At 41.7% G+C, this 19,771-nt stretch overlaps 2 protein-coding genes across 4 annotated transcripts; both read left to right on the plus strand.

Annotated features, from left to right (window-relative positions):
* The first annotated feature begins 6,201 nt into the window (after window positions 1-6,201).
* Window positions 6,202-7,129, plus strand: LOC118229485 (serine/threonine-protein kinase pim-2-like). Its single transcript, XM_035421456.1, has 3 exons — window positions 6,202-6,571; window positions 6,757-6,936; window positions 7,028-7,129. Exons 1-3 carry the CDS (start codon window positions 6,313-6,315, stop codon window positions 7,063-7,065), a joined length of 477 nt encoding a protein of 158 aa, XP_035277347.1. The 5' UTR covers window positions 6,202-6,312; the 3' UTR covers window positions 7,066-7,129.
* A 1,606-nt stretch (window positions 7,130-8,735) lies between these two features.
* LOC118229484 (serine/threonine-protein kinase pim-2-like) lies at window positions 8,736-18,778 on the plus strand. 3 transcript variants are annotated; one of them, XM_035421454.1, is made up of 6 exons: window positions 8,736-8,817; window positions 9,556-9,934; window positions 10,120-10,299; window positions 11,229-11,607; window positions 17,452-17,645; window positions 17,942-18,778. In XM_035421454.1, exons 2-4 carry the CDS (start codon window positions 9,595-9,597, stop codon window positions 11,300-11,302), a joined length of 594 nt encoding a protein of 197 aa, XP_035277345.1. In that variant the 5' UTR covers window positions 8,736-8,817; window positions 9,556-9,594; the 3' UTR covers window positions 11,303-11,607; window positions 17,452-17,645; window positions 17,942-18,778. The 3 variants fall into 3 exon arrangements, with proteins under 3 accessions (XP_035277345.1, XP_035277344.1, XP_035277346.1); XM_035421453.1 differs by lacking the exons at window positions 17,452-17,645; window positions 17,942-18,778 and adding an exon at window positions 11,793-11,981; XM_035421455.1 differs by lacking the exons at window positions 17,452-17,645; window positions 17,942-18,778 and adding an exon at window positions 10,391-10,498 and having other exon boundaries at window positions 11,229-11,310.
* The last annotated feature ends 993 nt before the right edge of the window (window positions 18,779-19,771 follow it).

Below are 19,771 nucleotides of genomic sequence, written 5' to 3' on the forward strand. Positions count from 1 at the left end.
TCCGGAGACTGGCGTGTGACACGTGAGCTGGCGTACGCGGCAGTGCCTGAAACGGGTAGCCATTTTTCTTTTCTGTTTTCATTGCATTTGGGGTTAGAGGTATGTTTACAGTGGAGGAAAATTGTCTTGTTACATTGCTAATCCCTGCTGCCTCTCCCTCGTGCGCTGAGCTTGTGAGCAAAATACTGCGGGTGACTGTTTAAAATCAATTTTTCCCACATTAAAATGTATCCAGAAACATTGTCTTGAAAAATTTAATAAAACAGAGAAAAATACAACTGAATATTTAAATGTTTTAAAGACATTATACAACATAATGTTGTATAACACACATCATACAACAATAGCAACAGTTTGCGCAGATGGAGAAAGCATGCGATGGCTGGCTGCCGTGTAAGAGCTATTGAGTAATGTGAGCAGTGAGTAGCGTGTAACCTTGAGTGCTGTTGCTACAGTGTGGCCTGTTATGTAATGTGGATTTGCACAGTGCAGTGGTAAACAGCAGAGGAGAGGGGGTAGGGGGTCCAATGGTGAGCAGTTCATGTCTCCTTCAGCTGGAGGGAAGGGGGGGGGGGGGCTGAAAACTGGGACAGTCAACCCATGTGATTGTTGTCATGGCGATGGGCCTCGGGCAGAGCGGGGTAGTGGTGGTGAGGGGGGGGGGGGGGGGGGGGGGTTGAAAAAGGAAAGGAGCTCCTGCAGTTCTGTCTGTATATGTGTCTGTGTCTGTGTCTGTGGTGTGTGTGTTTGTGAGTGTGTGTGTGTGTGTGTTTGTGAGTGTGTGTGTTTGTGTGTATGTGTGTGTGGGTGTGTGTGAGAGGGGGGGAGGTGTGCACATGATGTGTGTGTGTTTGCCCTCCATCTCTCACATTGCTCCACGCTGCAGGGGGAGATCAGATCAGGGGTTCTTTGGCAGGGCAGCGGGCTGCTGAGAGAGAGCCTGGAGGGTCTGAGATCCTGAGACTCGGCTGCCTCTGATAACAGCACACAGCGTCTGACTCATTCCTGCACCGGCCTACCAGCCAGTCCTGCAGCTGCAACAACTGGAAGGGAGCATGGCTCACACACATACACACACACACACACACACAGATGCATCCACTCACATACTTACACACCATCTCACTCATGCTCCTATATGAACACAATCGATCTCACACTAGCACACCATCTTGCATGAGCACAAAAGCTAACACAGATTCTAGCAAAAAAAAAAACTGCTGAATCACAACACACTCATTTATATACAGTAATTACCCGCATTTCTGTATATCACCAGTATTCACATACACATGCACTCCCTTGCAATGGACTTGACCTTGCTGGTGACTGTGAATCTACACCCTGAGCTGCCAGCGGAGGATGAACTCCCCCATCCCCCTCCATAATGTTTCTTCCTGTATGCCACCTATGGCATTTTTCATTATTCCTTGTCATTTTTTCTTTCTTTTTATGGGGGAGTGTGGGCTGACATATTCTACAAAGTGCATTGTGTCAAATTTTTTTATTGGGATGTATAAATACATTTAGATTTAATTTGGTATAAAATACAAACACATTTGCTTATATTGACACACATACAAACACACTGGGAACACTCACAAATATGTGAGCTCATATGCAAATACCCACTTATACACACATTCACATAACTACAAGCTTGCTCTCAAACACACACAAACTACATTAACACACATGCGCACGCGCACACTTTATGCCATGAATGATGCAGGTTTAAGTTAGCAAGGGTCTCTTGATACTGATACATTTTCTCCTCACCACCACTTACGTACAAGCTACCAGTTTACTCTCTAATCCTCTCCTTTAGTACCATGTGTTCTATATAGTGATAAATAGGCACTGGCTCAAAAGCCAGAGCACCAGAGCAGTGCATGTTTCAGCTGCCTAACTGAAGTTTGATCTGATATTGCATATCCACGTAATCTAGTATCAATAATTTTAATAACCACATCACACAAGTATGGTTTCTGGAATTGCCTACTGCTACTATCACTATTATTTCAATGACAACAGCAGCAACAACATGTTATAACTATAATAATAAAAAAACAAGCCATTTTAGCAAAAATATTTTGTAAGGATTTTGGTACAGTTCAGATTTAATCATGGCCGTGAGCATAACCTGCAAAGAAGGAATTATTATGGCCTTTTATAAAGATGCTCACAGCACTGCTTTCATTCCACTTGAGTTTTATACAGGTTTGTAGTGTGCCCAATGTTAATCTTTGGCACCATCATGTGGAGAGTCTTGGTAGTTTATATTAAAACCATCGCAAGCGTGCTGGGTCTCTATTCTACAGCAAATGGTCTTTACCTCTGAAAGAAATGTAGGACATTTTTATCAAACCTTACAATACTGTCCTTTAAATCAATGATACACGTGTAAGCCTAGAATCATCACAAATTGTGTTTTTCTAAAGACCACATTACAATCAGGTTGAATGTGGACTCCTGAACAACTAGAACAACATTTCAACAAACAAAAGTATGAAAGGGGGGAATTCTAAGTGTACAGTAAAATGAGTTTGTTAAATGTTAAATGTTTTGAGGAGGATGAATCACACCTGATTCCATACTTGATTCAACTCAGCTCACCATGCACACAGATACATAATCTTCCAGTTGCAGTTCTTTCAGCATCTCCAGCCCATTTTGGAGCGGGGGCATAACTTGGTTTCTGCAGATAATGAGCCAAGAACTCCAAGTCAAAGTCAGAGTCCTCAAACCCAGCTATCGACATTGGCCGTTTCATCCATTGCTGAGAAGTACTTATTGTATAAATTCTTAGTATCTTTGGTGAGTTCCACCTCCTTGTGAATCAGGGACTGATGTACTTATGAAATTGACCCACTGTCTATAGAACAACTTCAGCACATTTGAAAGGATTGCCTATGAATGTCCCACTGCTTTGAAAGTAATTTTTAAATAAATGGAATATTGCCACATTTATACCAGAAAGAAAAGCTGTGTAATTTATTTGATTCTATTTTTCAGACAAACTGAGCAGCAGTGAAGTATAGCTTAGAGAACTAGGCATGAAACTCAGTGACTGTAGGTTTGACTCTGAAGTAGAACACTTCTGATATACCTTTAAACAATTGATTATAAATGGATTGCATGTAAATATGTATAAGAACTCCTAAATGTGAAAATGATAATAATTCACTCATTATAATCCACCTATGTGTTTCATGTCTATGTGTGGTGTTTTAGACCACCATGACTGAATTCTTGAGGCTCAGTAACGCTGATGCCAGTCCCCACTGACTATTCTAATGAAGTGGCCACACTGCAGAGTAAAATCTTTACATCTGTCTGCATCGACCTGGCTAACAATTATTTTGAAGAGTTTTGATGCAGCAAAAAAAGTAATTTATCATAAATGATAACGTGCACGAACCAAGTTACCTTTGTTTAGTCCATATAGCGTATAGTTATACATGCCTTGGTCCTGGTCCGATTGTCAGGCCATCATTGTTGTTCTTCACTGACCATTCTAAATAAAGGTCTAAACTGCACAGCCTGTTCTGGTTAAAATCCAGATCTGTTGCATTGTGACATGTTGACCTCTTACTGAAAACATTTTTTTATGCTTGAAGGTATGTGCTAATTCATGTCTTGCCCATTATGAGCCAGCTGGCTAAAGAGGTTATTAGCTGTACCTACATGCGTAGCTAAGCACAGCCCAGATCACAGTGCATTCAAAGCATATCTGTAGCATCATCTGAAGACAATGCCATCATTCAAAGTTTGTCTCACAACAAAGTGTCTAAAAACAAAAATTGCCTCGTGCAAGGCATTTAAATTAATGTATGAATTCCATTACATTCCCCTAGCAGCATGTAACATTCACATTTATAAAGAGACATTTATAACAAGAAACATAAAATTATTTACACTATGGGCAGGACTAGATTTGAAGCAATGCCTTATAGACAGTGCTTTGTATATGTAAGTAACTTCTCGTTGAAAACGTGTTTTTCCATCAGATAGTATAATTCACAATCACAACTGCTAGCTACCTAGCTAGTTAACGAATGTATCAGTAACTATTAGTACCCAGGCCATAGACCGTGGTCCGAACACAGAACTGTCCGTCTGAAGACTTGTCATGTGATGGGCAGGCAATAACAACGATATTTCAGTCAACCACCTGGGGGAAATGATCGCGATAATGAGCAGCGAAACTACTCGTTATCTAGTAACTTTGCCAACCACTTGTATGTATTTGGGCGTCATTGAAAATCTATATTCCGATAATGGCAGCTGATTCTCATAATTACAATCTTTAACTATAATTGCTGAACAGCTTAGGCAAGTGTATACAGCACTGAGGCATGTATTGTCCATTTACACTGGAGTCAAAGAATCTCATTCTGAAAGCAAAGAGAACCTAACCAAAACGAAACTGAGTCGACAAGCTACGCTGCCCCTTGGTGGCGAAAATATATCGGGCTACTACTGATGGAAGCCTCCGTTCGGGGGCGTTGGGGGCAACCAGGCGCGTGGTGTGTAGCTTTTGGACCAGTGCAGCTTAATTCATGAATTATCTATGCACGGCTGCTGCTTTAGGCCTACTATTTTACCATATATTAACAATCATATAAGTAAAAGTAAAAAGTAGCCCAATTCGCTGGTAACAACTCTTACGAATCTATTGGCCTCTCTCTTTCCAATTCAGTTTATGGCTGCTATCAAAGCCAGGTAGCAATTTTGCTTTCAAAAAACAGCTAATGATCACGAAAGCTAGCTAGCCAGGCTACTGGTTAGCTAAGCAGTTACTGAAATGGATAATGTGTGCAGTAAAGAAATTCCAGGCTAACGTAGAATTTTCTAGCCTTGGTTCATATAACAACGAGCGTGCAAAGTTTTAATGTGGAAAAGATTTTGAGGAATATTTTTTTCATAAGTGTCTACAGTGACGTCTAGAGGTTGTACGTGTGAACATATTCAGTTTGCTTGCGCCATTGAACAATCTGCATAATACCGTCATAGTTGCGAGTCTGGTGAACATGTATTTACTTTTGAGCACAAGAACGGAATGTCTAGGCTACTAACCACTATTAAGCCAGTAGACATCTGTAAAATCTCCTTCAGGTACGAAGGAAAATTTTATTATATATCCTCATGTAATTTTTTATTTACACATTTATTTAGGCATATGTGTACAGGCAGAAATAATTACATTTGACATAGTGAGGGAGGATGCGGATCAGTATATGCTGGGACTCGCATCTCTGATGGACTGCCAGTAAGATGTCAACTTCTCCACTGCGCCTTGATGCATCTGTTCTCCTCTAGTAACACCTGGGACTATCTTCTGATATTGCCATTTAATTCTTAGTATCCATTGTATGCCCCATTTATACTGACTTCCATTAACTATATTGCTGTTTCTTTAGACTTGTTTTTATGCATCATCCTTTCTTGTATTGGCTTATTTCAAAAGCCATAATTGTAATATGAGTAATTTTTCCTAGCTTTTTCATAACTAATATTATTTTACTGTGTAACATCAACATTAGCAAAACTGTGAAATGAAATATATAAGCATATCTGCTGTCTTTAGGTGTTTGTATATGACAGTAAAACCACAAAGCATGAAGCAGTTTGTAAAGATTGCATTTGCACTTCTCATCTTTTATCTCGATTTCCTCAGGTTGCCCTAAAATATGCGGCAGAAATAGAAGACCTGCTTCTAATGAGTAACACTTTAGCAGTTATCATGTTCACAATGACTCATGTGTCACCTAATAAGTTTTTTATATTACTGGTTTTTCCTTCTACAAGCTGTCCTGTAATCTCCTCAAAATGTGTGCTGTGATGGATAATCTGCAGTATCAAGACTCATTAATCATTGTTGCGATACCTTACCACACACTAACTGTCCAGTATAACCGCAAACCACAGCCAGCTCATACAACTTCCCAATATATATGAACTTAATTATAACCACATCCAGCTCATACAATTGCCCAATATAACCTCATTAAATTCACGCCTAGTTCATAGCTAATTGCCAGTTACAACCTCATAATCACACCCAGCTCATAACCATTTGAACCTCATTATATACATACCCAGCTCATAACCGGCCTTGCTTTATATCATTATAACCACCCCCAGCTCATGCACATTCTAGCCAACCAGCTTGACTTCCTCTCTCTACAGCCTTGACAGGAAGTCAGAACACCTCGGGAGGTGGGGCTAATTGGGCTTGTGAATCAGAACACGGGTCATCCTAACATCCTGCGGCTCCACGAGTGGTTTGATGCCCCAGACCACTACGTGATGGTGCTAGAGTGGCCTGACCCCTGTAAGGACCTGGTGGATTTCTGCTACACCCAGAACAAAGTGATGGATGAACAGCAGGCCAGGGCAGTGATAGACCAGCTGCTTCACGCCCTCCTGCACTGCCAGCATGCAGGAGTGTTCCATCGGGATGTGAAACCAACCAACATCCTGATAAACACGGAGACCCTGCGTGCCATCCTTATTGATTTTGGGTGTGGAACTCCCTGGACGGACACGCCTCTCAGTTCCTTTGCAGGTCAGTGAGAGGACCAATTTACAGGTTTTATAGGGTTTGGAACTTGGGGAGTAAATACTGACGTTCTGTTGCACTTATAATAGTGAGGCAAAATAATTAGAAAATTCTGTATGCAGCAAATGTTTACAAATATATAGGCTTCATTTTCATAGTTGTATGTACACTCTTCTCAGTCTATTCCTTAGGCGCCACTGAATTTGCACCTCCAGAGTGGTTTGTGGAGGGGCTGTACCAGGCTGGGCCCTCCACAGTGTGGTCCCTCGGGGTCACAGTGTTTGCCATCGTTTGTGGCTACCTGCCATTTAACCCGAACGATGGCCATGAGAGCCTGAGCAGAGTCCACTTCCCTACAGGGCTGTCCTCAGGCGAGTTGAGTCAGCAGGAAACGGCGGGGCTGTATGTTTGATGTCACAGATTTTACCCTCCTTTTGTCTGCTTGTGTTTTGCCATTTACAGAAGTCAAGGACTTCATGAACAGGTGTTTGGCACTGTAGGTGAACGAACAAGCGACGCTAGAAGAGCTCCAGCGTCACCCGTGGCTCCACCCCACCTGCTTAGAACAAGGTAGCCAAATTCTTGACCTCAGAACTCACTTTAGATTGAACTAAGGGCCTCTTTTTTACTGATTTTTTAAAAACCTGTGACTATACTATTTTCCTGTTCCATTATCTGAAAAGATCTGCATCAAAATCAAGCTCATGGGCAAACAGGCTGATGTGTCTCAAAGTGTTTTATTGCATCGTGTTACCTGACTGTATGATCTCTTTCCGTGGGATTCAGGAAGCCCTAAAATATGCGGCGGAAATAGAAGAAGACCTGCTTCTAATGAGTAACACTTTAGCAGTTATCATGTTCACAATGACTCATTTGTCACCTAATAAGTTTTTTATATTACTGGTTTTTCCTTCTACAAGCTGTCCTGTAATCTCCTCAAAATGTGTGCTGTGATGGATAATCTGCAGTATCAAGACTCATTAATCATTGTTGCGACACCTTACCACACACTAACTCTCCAGTATAACCTCAAACCACAGCCAGCTCATACAACTTCCCAATATATATGAACTTAATTGTAACCACATCCAGCTCATACAATTGCCCAATATAACCTCATTATATTCACACCCAGCTCATAGCTAATTGCCAATTACAACCTCATAATCACACCCAGCTCATAACCAGCTGCCCATTTGAACCTCATTATATACATACCCAGCTCATAACCGGCCCTGCTTTATCTCAATATAACCATCCCCAGCTCATGCACATTCTAGCCAACCTGCTTGACTTCCTCTCTCTACAGCCTTGACAGGAAGTCAGAACACCTCGGGAGGTGGGGCTAATGGGACTTGTGAATCAGAACACGGGTCATCCTAACATCCTGCGGCTCTACGAGTGGTTTGATGCCCCAGACCGCTACGTGATGGTGCTAGAGCGGCCTGACCCCTGTAAGGACCTGGTGGATTTCTGCTACACCCAGAACAAAGTGATGGATGAACAGCAGGCCGGGGCAGTGATAGACCAGCTGCTTCACGCCCTCCTGCACTGCCAGCGTGCAGGAGTGTTCCATCGGGATGTGAAACCAACCAACATCCTGATAAACACGGAGACCTTGCGTGTCATCCTCATTGATTTTGGGTGTGGAACTCCCTGGACGGACACGCCTCTCAGTTCCTTTGCAGGTCAGTGAGAGGACCAGTTTACAGGTTTTACAGGGTTTGGAACTTGGGGAGTAAATACTGACGTTCTGTTGCACTTATAATAGTGAGGTAAAATAATTAGAAAATTCTGCATGCAGCAAATGTTTACAAATATATAGGCTTCATTTTCATAGGTGTATGTACACTCTTCTCAGTCTATTCCTTAGGCGCCACTGACTTTACACCTCCAGAGTGGTTTGCGGAGGGGCTGTACCAGGCTGGGCCCTCCACAGTGTGGTCCCTCGGGATCACAGTGTTTGCCATCGTTTGTGGCTACCTGCCATTTAACCCGAACGATGGCCATGAGAGCCTGAGCAGAGTCCACTTCCCTACAGGGCTGTCCTCAGGCGAGTTGAGTCAGCAGGAAACGGCGGGGCTGTATGTTTGATGTCACAGATTTTACCCTGATTTTATCTACTTGTGTTTTGCCATTTACAGAAGTCAAGGACTTCATGAGCAGGTGTTTGGCACTGTAGGTGAACGAACGAGCAACGCTAGAAGAGCTCCAGCGTCACCCGTGGCTCCACCCCACCTGCTTAGAACAAGGTAGCCAAATTCTTGACCTCTGAACTCACTTTAGATTGAACTAAGGGCCTCTTTGTACTGATTTTTAAAAAACCTGTGACTATACTATTTTCCTGTTCCATTATCTGAAAAGATCTGCATCAAAATCAAGCTCATGGGCAAACAGGCTGATGTGTCTCAAAGTGTTTTATTGCATCGTGTTACCTGACTGTATGATCTCTTTCCGTGGGATTCAGGAAGCCCTAAAATATGCGGCGGAAATAGAAGAAGACCTGCTTCTAATGAGTAACACTTTAGCAGTTATCATGTTCACAATGACTCATTTGTCACCTAATAAGTTTTTTATATTACTGGTTTTTCCTTCTACAAGCTGTCCTGTAATCTCTTCAAAATGTGTGCTGTGATGGATAATCTGCAGTATCAAGACTCATTAATCATTGTTGCGACACCTTACCACACACTAACTGTCCAGTATAACCTCAAACCACAGCCAGCTCATACAACTTCCCAATATATATGAACTTAATTATAACCACATCCAGCTCATACAATTGCCAAATATAACCTCATTATATTCACACCCAGCTCATAGCTAATTGCCAATTACAACCTCATAATCACACCCAGCTCATAACCAGCTGCCCATTTGAACCTCATTATATACATACCCAGCTCATAACCGGCCCTGCTTTATCTCATTATAACCACCCCCAGCTCATGCACATTCTAGCCAACCTGCTTGGCTTCCTCTCTCTACAGCCTTGACAGGAAGTCAGAACACCTCGGGAGGTGGGGCTAATGGGACTTGTGAATCAGAACACGGGTCATCCTAACATCCTGCGGCTCTACGAGTGGTTTGATGCCCCAGACCGCTACGTGATGGTGCTAGAGCGTCCTGACCCCTGTAAGGACCTGGTGGATTTCTGCTACACCCAGAACAAAGTGATGGATGAACAGCAGGCCGGGGCAGTGATAGACCAGCTGCTTCACGCCCTCCTGCACTGCCAGCATGCAGGAGTGTTCCATCGGGATGTGAAACCAACCAACATCCTGATAAACACGGACACCCTGCGTGTCATCCTGATTGATTTTGGGTGTGGAACTCCCTGGACGGACACGCCTCTCAGTTCCTTTGCAGGTCAGTGAGAGGACCAGTTTACAGGTTTTATAGGGTTTGGAACTTGGGGAGTAAATACTGACGTTCTGTTGCACTTATAATAGTGAGGTAAAATAATTAGAAAATTCTGCATGCAGCAAATGTTTACAAATATATAGGCTTCATTTTCATAGGTGTATGTACACTCTTCTCGGTCTATTCCTTAGGTGCCCCTGAATTTGCACCTCCAGAGTGGTTTGCGGAGGGGCTGTACCAGGCTGGGCCCTCCACAGTGTGGTCCCTTGGGGTCACAGTGTTTGCCATCGTTTGTGGCTACCTGCCATTTAACCCGAACGATGGCCATGAGAGCCTGAGCAGAGTCCACTTCCCTACAGGGCTGTCCTCAGGTGAGTTGAGTCAGCAGGAAACGGTGGGGCTGTATGTTTGATGTCACAGATTTTACCCTGCTTTTATCTACTTGTGCTTTGCCATTTACAGAAGTCAAGGACTTCATGAGCAGGTGTTTGGCACTGTAGGTGAACGAACAAGCGACGCTAAAAGAGCTCCAGCGTCACCCGTGGCTCCACCCCACCTGCTTAGAACAAGGTAGCCAAATTCTTGACCTCAGAACTCACTTTAGATTGAACTAAGGGCCTCTTTGTACTGATTTTTAAAAAACCTGTGACTATACTATTTTCCTGTTCCATTATCTGAAAAGATCTGCATCAAAATCAAGCTCATGGGCAAACAGGCTGATGTGTCTCAAAGTGTTTTATTGCATCGTGTTACCTGACTGTATGATCTCTTTCCGTGGGATTCAGGAAGCCCTAAAATATGCGGCAGAAATAGAAGAAGACCTGCTTCTAATGAGTAACACTTTAGCAGTTATCATGTTCACAATGACTCATTTGTCACCTAATAAGTTTTTTATATTACTGGTTTTTCCTTCTATAGGCTGTCCTGTAATCTCCTCAAAATGTGTGCTGTGATGGATAATCTGCAGTATCAAGACTCATTAATCATTGTTGCGACACCTTACCACACACTAACTGTCCAGTATAACCTCAAACCACAGCCAGCTCATACAACTTCCCAATATATATGAACTTAATTATAACCACATCCAGCTCATACAATTGCCAAATATAACCTCATTATATTTACACCCAGCTCATAGCTAATTGCCAACTACAACCTCATAATCACACCCAGCTCATAACCATTTGAACCTCATTATATACATACCCAGCTCATAACCGGCCTTGCTTTATCTCATTATAACCACCCCCAGCTCATGCGCATTCTAGCCAACCGGCTTGACTTCCTCTCTCTACAGCCTTGACAGGAAGTCAGAACACCTCGGGAGGTGGGGCTAATGGGACTTGTGAATCAGAACGTGGGTCATCCTAACATCCTGCAGCTCTACGAGTGGTTTGATGCCCCAGACCGCTACGTGATGGTGCTAGAGCGGCCTGACCCCTGTAAGGACCTGGTGGATTTCTGCTACACCCAGAACAAAGTGATGGGTGAACAGCAGGCCAGGGCAGTGATAGACCAGCTGCTTCACGCCCTCCTGCACTGCCAGCGTGCAGGAGTGTTCCATCGGGATGTGAAACCAACCAACATCCTGATAAACACGGAGACCCTGCGTGTCATCCTCATTGATTTTGGGTGTGGAACTCCCTGGACGGACACGCCTCTCAGTTCCTTTGCAGGTCAGTGAGAGGACCAGTTTACAGGTTTTATAGGGTTTGGAACTTGGGGAGTAAATACTGACGTTCTGTTGCACTTATTATAGTGAGGTAAAATAATTAGAAAATTCTGCATGCAGCAAATGTTTACAAATATATAGGCTTCATTTTCATAGGTGTATGCACACTCTTCTCGGTCTGTTCCTTAGGCGCCACTGACTTTGCACCTCCAGAGTGGTTTGCGGAGGGGCTGTACCAGGCTGGGCTCTCCACAGTGTGGTCCCTCGGGGTCACAGTGTTTGCCATCGTTTGTGGCTACCTGCCATTTAACCCGAACGATGGCCATGAGAGCCTGAGCAGAGTCCACTTCCCTACAGGGCTGTCCTCAGGCGAGTTGAGTCAGCAGGAAACGGCGGGGCTGTATGTTTGATGTCACAGATTTTACCCTCCTTTTATCTACTTGTGTTTCGCCGTTTACAGAAGTCAAGGACTTCATGAGCAGGTGTTTGGCACCGGAGGTGAACGAACGAGCAACGCTAGAAGAGCTCCAGCGTCACCCGTGGCTCCACCCCACCTGCTTAGAACAAGGTAGCCAAATTCTTGACCTCAGAACTCACTTTAGATTGAACTAAGGGCCTCTTTGTACTGATTTTTAAAAAACCTGTGACTATACTATTTTCCTGTTCCATTATCTGAAAAGATCTGCACCAAAATCGAGCTCATGGGCAAACAGGCTGATGTGTCTCAAAGTGTTTTATTGCATCCTGTTACCTGACTGTATGATCTCTTTCAGTGGGATTCAGGAAGAGGAAGAGGGGGAGGGAGGAAGATGGAGAGCAGAAAAGGAGCTCCTCTGGCTCTCTCATTCCAGAGTGCCTCCGGAAAGGTCAGGGTCACAGCAATGCTCTCCAAGAGAGGGAATAAGGCTCTACTGCACAGCTGTAGAGCTGAAACACATGGATATCCAGACTGGGACTCTGCATGGCTTTATAGAAGCTGACACATTCAAACAAGTCAGAAATACAATACTGAGGAGCCCTGAAGCCTAAATGGTCTACCTATAGCCCTACAGTGTAGTGCTGCTTGTATGATGGCTGAGAGTCTGCCGAAATGGCTTCAGCTTCTGGTATTGCACGCTCCAGGAGGAGAAGGCCAAGGCCATGAAGGAAAGGGGCTGAGTGAACATTGTACCCAGGCCCCCATATGCAGCCTTGGCCATGAGCAGCGAGGAGCATGCTGGAGCCGACAGGGGATAACCATCTGAGCCACACCCAAAGTAGTGAACAGTTCCTATCCGCCTGTTCCTCTTTGTGGTCGTATTACAGCTGCCAATTCACAGGTAGGATCTATCATGTGCTACTACATCATCAATGTGGGAGTGGTCTGTGCATTCACCGCCCACTTCCATTCACATAAAACAACTTACGGCTTTTAATGAGTCATAATCAGCAGCAATGTGAATTGGTGAGGCTTCCTGCTTGGGTTACAGCGCTATTTAAAGGAGTACCATGGTGGTTGAACGTGACACTTCCCAGTTGTCTTCAGGCAACAACAAAACAAATGTGCATAATTTTTTTATTCTTCAGTCATTTCAATGTACTTTAAAACTTATTTTTCTAAGCCTAAATTTCCCACTATAAAAATTCACCCGAACCGTCTGCGTGTGGTAATGAGAACTGTCAGTTAGCTATGATTGACAGACCGTGCCCCATTACCATAGCTACCCCCATGATACGCGCTCTCTTTGGGAGACTGAATTTTCACAAGCTAGCTAGCTTAGTAGTATATCAAGTATCGATAGATAGCTAAGGTAAGGACGTTGACTTATATCCAATTATAATTTTTGCTATCTAGCTAGCCAAGTTAAGATAAAAGCACAACTATAACGTCCTCATAAAAGCAAACTAGCAAGCTAACGTTATCGATAACATTGCCTTATGAAAGCAAACCTCCTAGCTAGCTAACGTTAGCTAGCTAGCAAAATGAATATAACCAGAAATAATCTAAAGGCACTCTAATTTAAGTGAACCTAACGTTAGTCAAATATTTGCATTGTCTGAACAGCAGGACGGTGTGTCCTGTCAGATTTCTTTACGGGGCGTGGAAATGGGAGTGGTTACTGTATTCGTGACGTAGAAAAATGACAACTTTCTCAAGCGGTTGAAAATAGGACGATGAATATTTCTCCAAAAATACAGAACGGACATATTTAATACTTTGCTCATTGTGTTTCTTCAATGCCTCTTGTGCAAATAGCACATAAAACCGAGAAAGTGTGAAAATCACCATGGTACTCCTTTAAAAAAAATTTCACTTACTTCCATTTTTCAATGTATAAAATACTCTTTGATCTTTTAGTTACTTAGCAGCGCACAACCTTCTGTATCTTGCCTGTTTTGGTGTAAGTGTGATTAGAATGTTCTTAGCTGAACATTCTAATGCTGATGTAACTCTTGGCTTTTGGGGAAAAAGAAAAGTAAATATAGAAAATATAGAGAATGAAAAATAATGCAAACTTCTTTTTTTCAATTTCTAATCTTTTTTTTCTCTATACCCTTTGAAGAGTTTTGGAATGTTTTGTTTTTAAAAATGCTTTTATCAGCATACTTGGAAACTTTATATTAAAAAAGGTATAGCTTAGAAATGTAATCTCTCTCTTACAGCCCCAGAAAAGCCCCAGAAAAGCCCCAGAAGGCTGGACTACTCAGGGTGTGGGGCCCTAGCGTCAGTTCCCCTCTGATTAGGTTACCCCTGGTGGGTGATACATCACTGAATCCCAACTGGGCCAATTTTGTTTTCCTGTCTAGATATACTGATTGCATCATGATTAGAGCCCGACCGATGCCAGATTTTTGGGTCCGATGCCGATCCCGATTTTGCAGAGTCCTAGCCCACCGATTACCGATGTTTTGACCGATATTTTGTCAAAAAGTGCAACATTTTCAAATCAATTTGAAAAACTTATATTTTATTAAAGTTTTTATATTTAAGAACATTTAATTTATAAGCAAACAAATAAAAATAAACACACAAAGAAAATTTTTTAAAGATATTAAATTAAATATATATATTAACACCATCTTTAAGTGTGTGAAATCAAAATTAGAGCCCAACCGATATATCGGTGTGGCCGATATATCGGCTATTATTTGACTTTTTTGACGACATCGGGATCGGCAGTTATGCCGCCGATGTGTCCCGATTTTTTAATAAGTATAATAAACAAAAAAACAATGATTATTTATCTGTACTTGTCTGTTTGAACGTTGTAATTGCTATTTACTAGAATTATCCAGTAGAGTGAGCTCTAATACAAGTGTGAACTGCAGCAGCTGACGCGCTAGGCTACTTCTCTAATAAGACGTTTGTCACTCGTGCCTCATCCAATATTCTCCACTGCAAGACTTGTCTGCACAGATTCGATTGCCGCAATAAAGGTATGTATATTTAGTGAAAGTTTTTAATTAAATGCGTTTATACGACCACTATGTTTATCAATCCTCATTATCAAGCGAGCGGGCTAGCTAACATATTTGGTTCACTTTAACAAGCTAGCTGGCTAGCAAGCCTTCATGAAGTGGCAGTGAGCACATAAGCAGCGTAGGATCTACATTTCCAGAGGACATCGCTGTATTCTCAAATAAATAACCAGCCAAAATCAAATGGTGATTGAATGCATCACACATTTGTTTTTTTTAAATCTGAGATAATGATATTAGCTACTATGTGATGCTGTGTCAATAGCCAACGCGTTATTGCAAGCGAGTGTCATCTAGTCACGCGTCATCGTAGCAAGCTAACCAGACAGTAAAAACGCAGATAAAACACTTCTAACATGGATCATTTTAAGACGTTATCTAGCTTTGTCATGATAACATGAGAGAAGGATTGCTGTTGGAGAAGTGAATCAACCAACAGTTAGCGCGGGTAACCTGCACGAAAGCGCATTGTAGTTTTTTTCACGTATTTCATCCAGTCAATTTAATTTCATCTAACGTTACACTTGTTTAACTCTGTAGCTGGAGTTATTTTGATTTCACACACTTAAAGATGGGGTTAATATATATATTTAATTTAATATCATCTTTTCCTTTTTTTAATCTAAAAAGTTCTTTGTGTGTTTATTTTAATTTTTATTTGTTTGCTTATAAGTTAAATGTTCTTAAATATAGAAACTTTAATAAAATATAAGTTTTTCAAATTGACTGGAAAATGTTGCACTTTTTGACAAAATATCGGTCAAAACATCGGTAACCGGTGGGCTAGGACTCTGCAAAATCGGGATTGGCATCGGACCCAAAAATCTGGCATTGGTCGGGCTCTAATCAAAATAACTCCACACCTTGCTTTTACTCCTTTCTTTTCCAGCCATCTATAGAAAAATAATTTTAAAAAATCAGTTTTCCAGTTTCAAACATGTATTTTTTTTAATTATTATTGTTGTTATTCATTTGTTATTATTATTTCTTTGTATCTATTCTCAGTAAATTAATTATATTTTCTTATTTTATTCCTACATGATCTCAAAGAGTAGGACTTTATCTAGCGAGGTTCCCTGTCCATAAGAATTCGGAGGTGAAAATAACTACAATGCGCTCTGACGCGACTAGATGACACACTCGCTCCCAATAACGCATTAGCTATTGACACAGCCTCATTATTTCTTATGATATATTCTCAGTAAGTTAAATGAATTATATTTTCTTATTTTACTTCTACTACATGATCTCAAAGAGTAAGACATTATCTAGCGGAGCTAATGAGTGAATCAAGTGTAACGTTAGATGAAATTAAATTGACTGGATGAAATACGTGAAAAAAACTACAATGCGCTTTCGTGCAGGTTACCCGCGCGAACTGTTGGTTGATTCACTTCTCCAACAGCAATCCTTCTCTCATGTTATCACGACAAAGCTAGATAACATGGTTTAAGATTATCCACGTTAGAAGTGTTTTATCGACGTTTTTACTGTCTGGTTAGCTTGCTACGATGACACGTGCCTAGATGACACAATCGCTTGCAATAACACGTTGGCTATCGACACAGCATCATATAGGCTAGTAGCTAATATCATTATCTCAGATTTAAAAAAAAACACGCGTGATGCATTCAATCACAATTTTATTTTGGCTGGTTACTTATTTGAGAATACAGCGATGTCCTCTGGAAATGTAGATCCTACGCTGCTTGTGCTCACTGCCACTTCATGAAGGCTTGCTAGCCAGCTAGCTTGTTAAAGTGAACCAAATATGTTAGCTAGCTCGTTCGCTTGTTAATGAGGATTGATAAACATAGTGGTCGTATAAACGTATTTAATTAAAAACTTTCACTAAATATACATACCTTTATTGCGGCAATCGAATCTGTGCAGACAAGTCTTGCAGTGGAGAATATTGGATGAGGCACGAGTGACAAACGTCTTATTACAGAAGTAGCGCGTCAGCTACTGCAGTTCACACTTGTATTACAGCTCCCTCTACTGGATAATTCTAGTAAATAGCAATTACAACGTTCGAACAGACAAGTACAGATAAACAATCAATGTTTTTTTGTTTATTATACTTATTTAAAAATCGGGACACATCGGCTGTATAACTGCCGATCCCGATGTCGTCAAAAAAGTCAAATAATGGCCGATATATCGGCCAAACTGATATATCGGTTGGGCTCTTATCATGATTAGAATTACTGTAGCACCACCCACAACAGGTGATGTGTCTTTGTCAGAAATTATTTTGTGAATCAGATAAGTAAACATGCTGTTCCATCAGTGTAACATGGTGTTTGGATGCATGGGGATCAGATATGGACCAGATATATATTGGAACAAGATCTTTAGTTTGCCACCAACTTTACTTTTGCTCCAGATTTGCACTGGATGGGCCAGAGAATGCACTACTCTGCCTCGGTGAAGACCACCTCCAGGACCATGAACCCAATGTCCTCGTGGGATGGATAATATAACGTTGAGGCAGACTGTGACGTATCCACGTGTCGGTGCCAAACAGAAACTAAGCAGCTCAAGTCTCTTCATCGTTGTTTAAATTTCGGCATGGCAGAGGTAAAGCACTATAACACACACAGGCCCCGTGCACACACACATTCACACACTTGCTGTTTCTGCCTTTCCTTTTTATTAGAGCAACTCTCTATTCTCCCACAATTCCAGCTATCCCTCTGCAGTTCAGCAGCTGAATTGCGCAGTCAGTTTAGCATGTCGTGTTCCTGTTGGCCATTATTTATTCCAGGCTAACATGGCTTTTCATAGCACAAATGAAAAATTACAACCGTATCTAAAAGCTGTGCAGTTGCTCCTGAAAAGACACGCCCTTATTTCCCACGGGGTGTCACGTGCAGATGCCTGTCCACCCCTTCGAGGTCCGCCAGGATTCATTCCACACCTGCGGGTCAGGGAACTGTGGGTCCTGTTCCACGGTATAAACAGGACTGTTACTACAGCCATGATCAGACGTGATCCTCATCAGGTGCGTCTGTGTAGCATTAATGGTGTCCGGAGACCGGAGACGTCTCCTTGTTTCCTTACAGAACAGGCAGCTCTATACTTCCGAGCAGTAAAAGACTGGTATTTGTTATTTCTGGGAGCAATGTAATTATCATTCAAGTTTAGACATACAGACCCCTTTAATCGCAGTGAAACACAGATGAGTGTCTGGATGAGCACTGATGTGCTTTTCTTCTTCAGCAGCAGTGTGAAGGAAGAGTAGGCCTACTTCCAGCACCCCGTTCTTCAAATATCGAGTAATACAGTGGTTTTGTCTGTGAAAGTATGTTAAATATAAAATTTCCATTGTTGGTAATGATTATACATATTTTTTGTAACTTTGTGAACTATTAAGACTATTAAGAACTATTAAGTTATTAAAGGATGTGGGACTTGCTGCTAAAATGAATTAAACAAGCATTGGATCTTGCAGACCTGGGTCCTGGGTCAGAAATTCGAAAGGCATTAGCCTAACTATTCTGACAGAAAGAAAACTTCTGGAGATTAGCGACACCTTCTGAGCTAAACAGACAGAATTCACAAACAATTCCACATGTTCATACAATTAAGCCCCACATTTAGGGGATTTTGCATTTTTCCTTCTACATTTTCTTGCTGATTAAATCATCACAAATGGTCAATAATTCTCCCCATTGAACATTTAGGGTAAACGTCCCTATTAAGCCCACCAAATCCGCTTTTCAGACATTTTTAATATATAGTGCCCCAAGTAAGAACATTTTAGTTAAAATGAAAGTCTAATCTCTCATTTGAAGTGTCAATAATTCATTTGTACCAATCTCTAATGTTTTTCTTGTTTAATTTGTCAAAATATGTCAAAACGTACCCTTTAAGTCCATGGGTGTTCCAGATAAGCCCACTTCATGATGTGTTGATAAATAAATATATATTTATAAAATCTTAACAATACAAACTTGTTATATTCAAATCTGTAATCTCTTAGCTCTCAATAGCTATTTAATTTTTGTCTCTTTTGTCTGTAAATATCCAATCAAATAAATGGTTGCTTGGTTTACTGAAAAGGCCCTGTTGAGAGGGCATGGAGCTAGACCTGCAGTTTTTTCAAGCTGCAGCTGGACTATTTTAATTAATTTCATTTCCCAAGTTTCTATGGTTCAGCGCTGAAAACCCAGAGACTGCTGCAAGTTTCCTGTGATTGAGGGATGGTTTCTGGCAGGCGGGTCTTGGAGGAGCCACTGTTTGGTAACGCCTTGATACAGCTCAATGAGTTGTACTCAGCTACCCTACAGAGCCATTTCTTTGAGGAAGGCACCTGCAAATTAGCTCACTTGTGGAATCCAGAGGGGTTGGGGTAGAAACCAATTCCAGCAGAACAAGAGCAGCTGAGGATTCACTCAGTGTGGGCACTGGAGAGACTGATGCTGAGGGTGATTGACACCCTGCTGGTTTCAATTCAGGTTTCAGTTATACCAAGGAGGGTGACAAAGAGCAGAGTCCCGAACATCAGCACATTCTGACTGGACCAGGACGGGAACAGAATCCTCTGAATTCCAACCTATGCATATTTTGTATTGGCACATATCGTAACATTAGATATGCATGTTCTAAATAGCTAGCACACAAGTAGCGACTACTGAAATTGATTTATCTAGCTCTCCTGATAAAAACAAACCTTTTGACTTTTCTGGAATTTGTTCTTCCAT

Source organism: Anguilla anguilla, chromosome 6, assembly GCF_013347855.1.
Source record: "Anguilla anguilla isolate fAngAng1 chromosome 6, fAngAng1.pri, whole genome shotgun sequence".
Classification (NCBI taxonomy): Eukaryota; Metazoa; Chordata; class Actinopteri; order Anguilliformes; family Anguillidae; genus Anguilla; species Anguilla anguilla.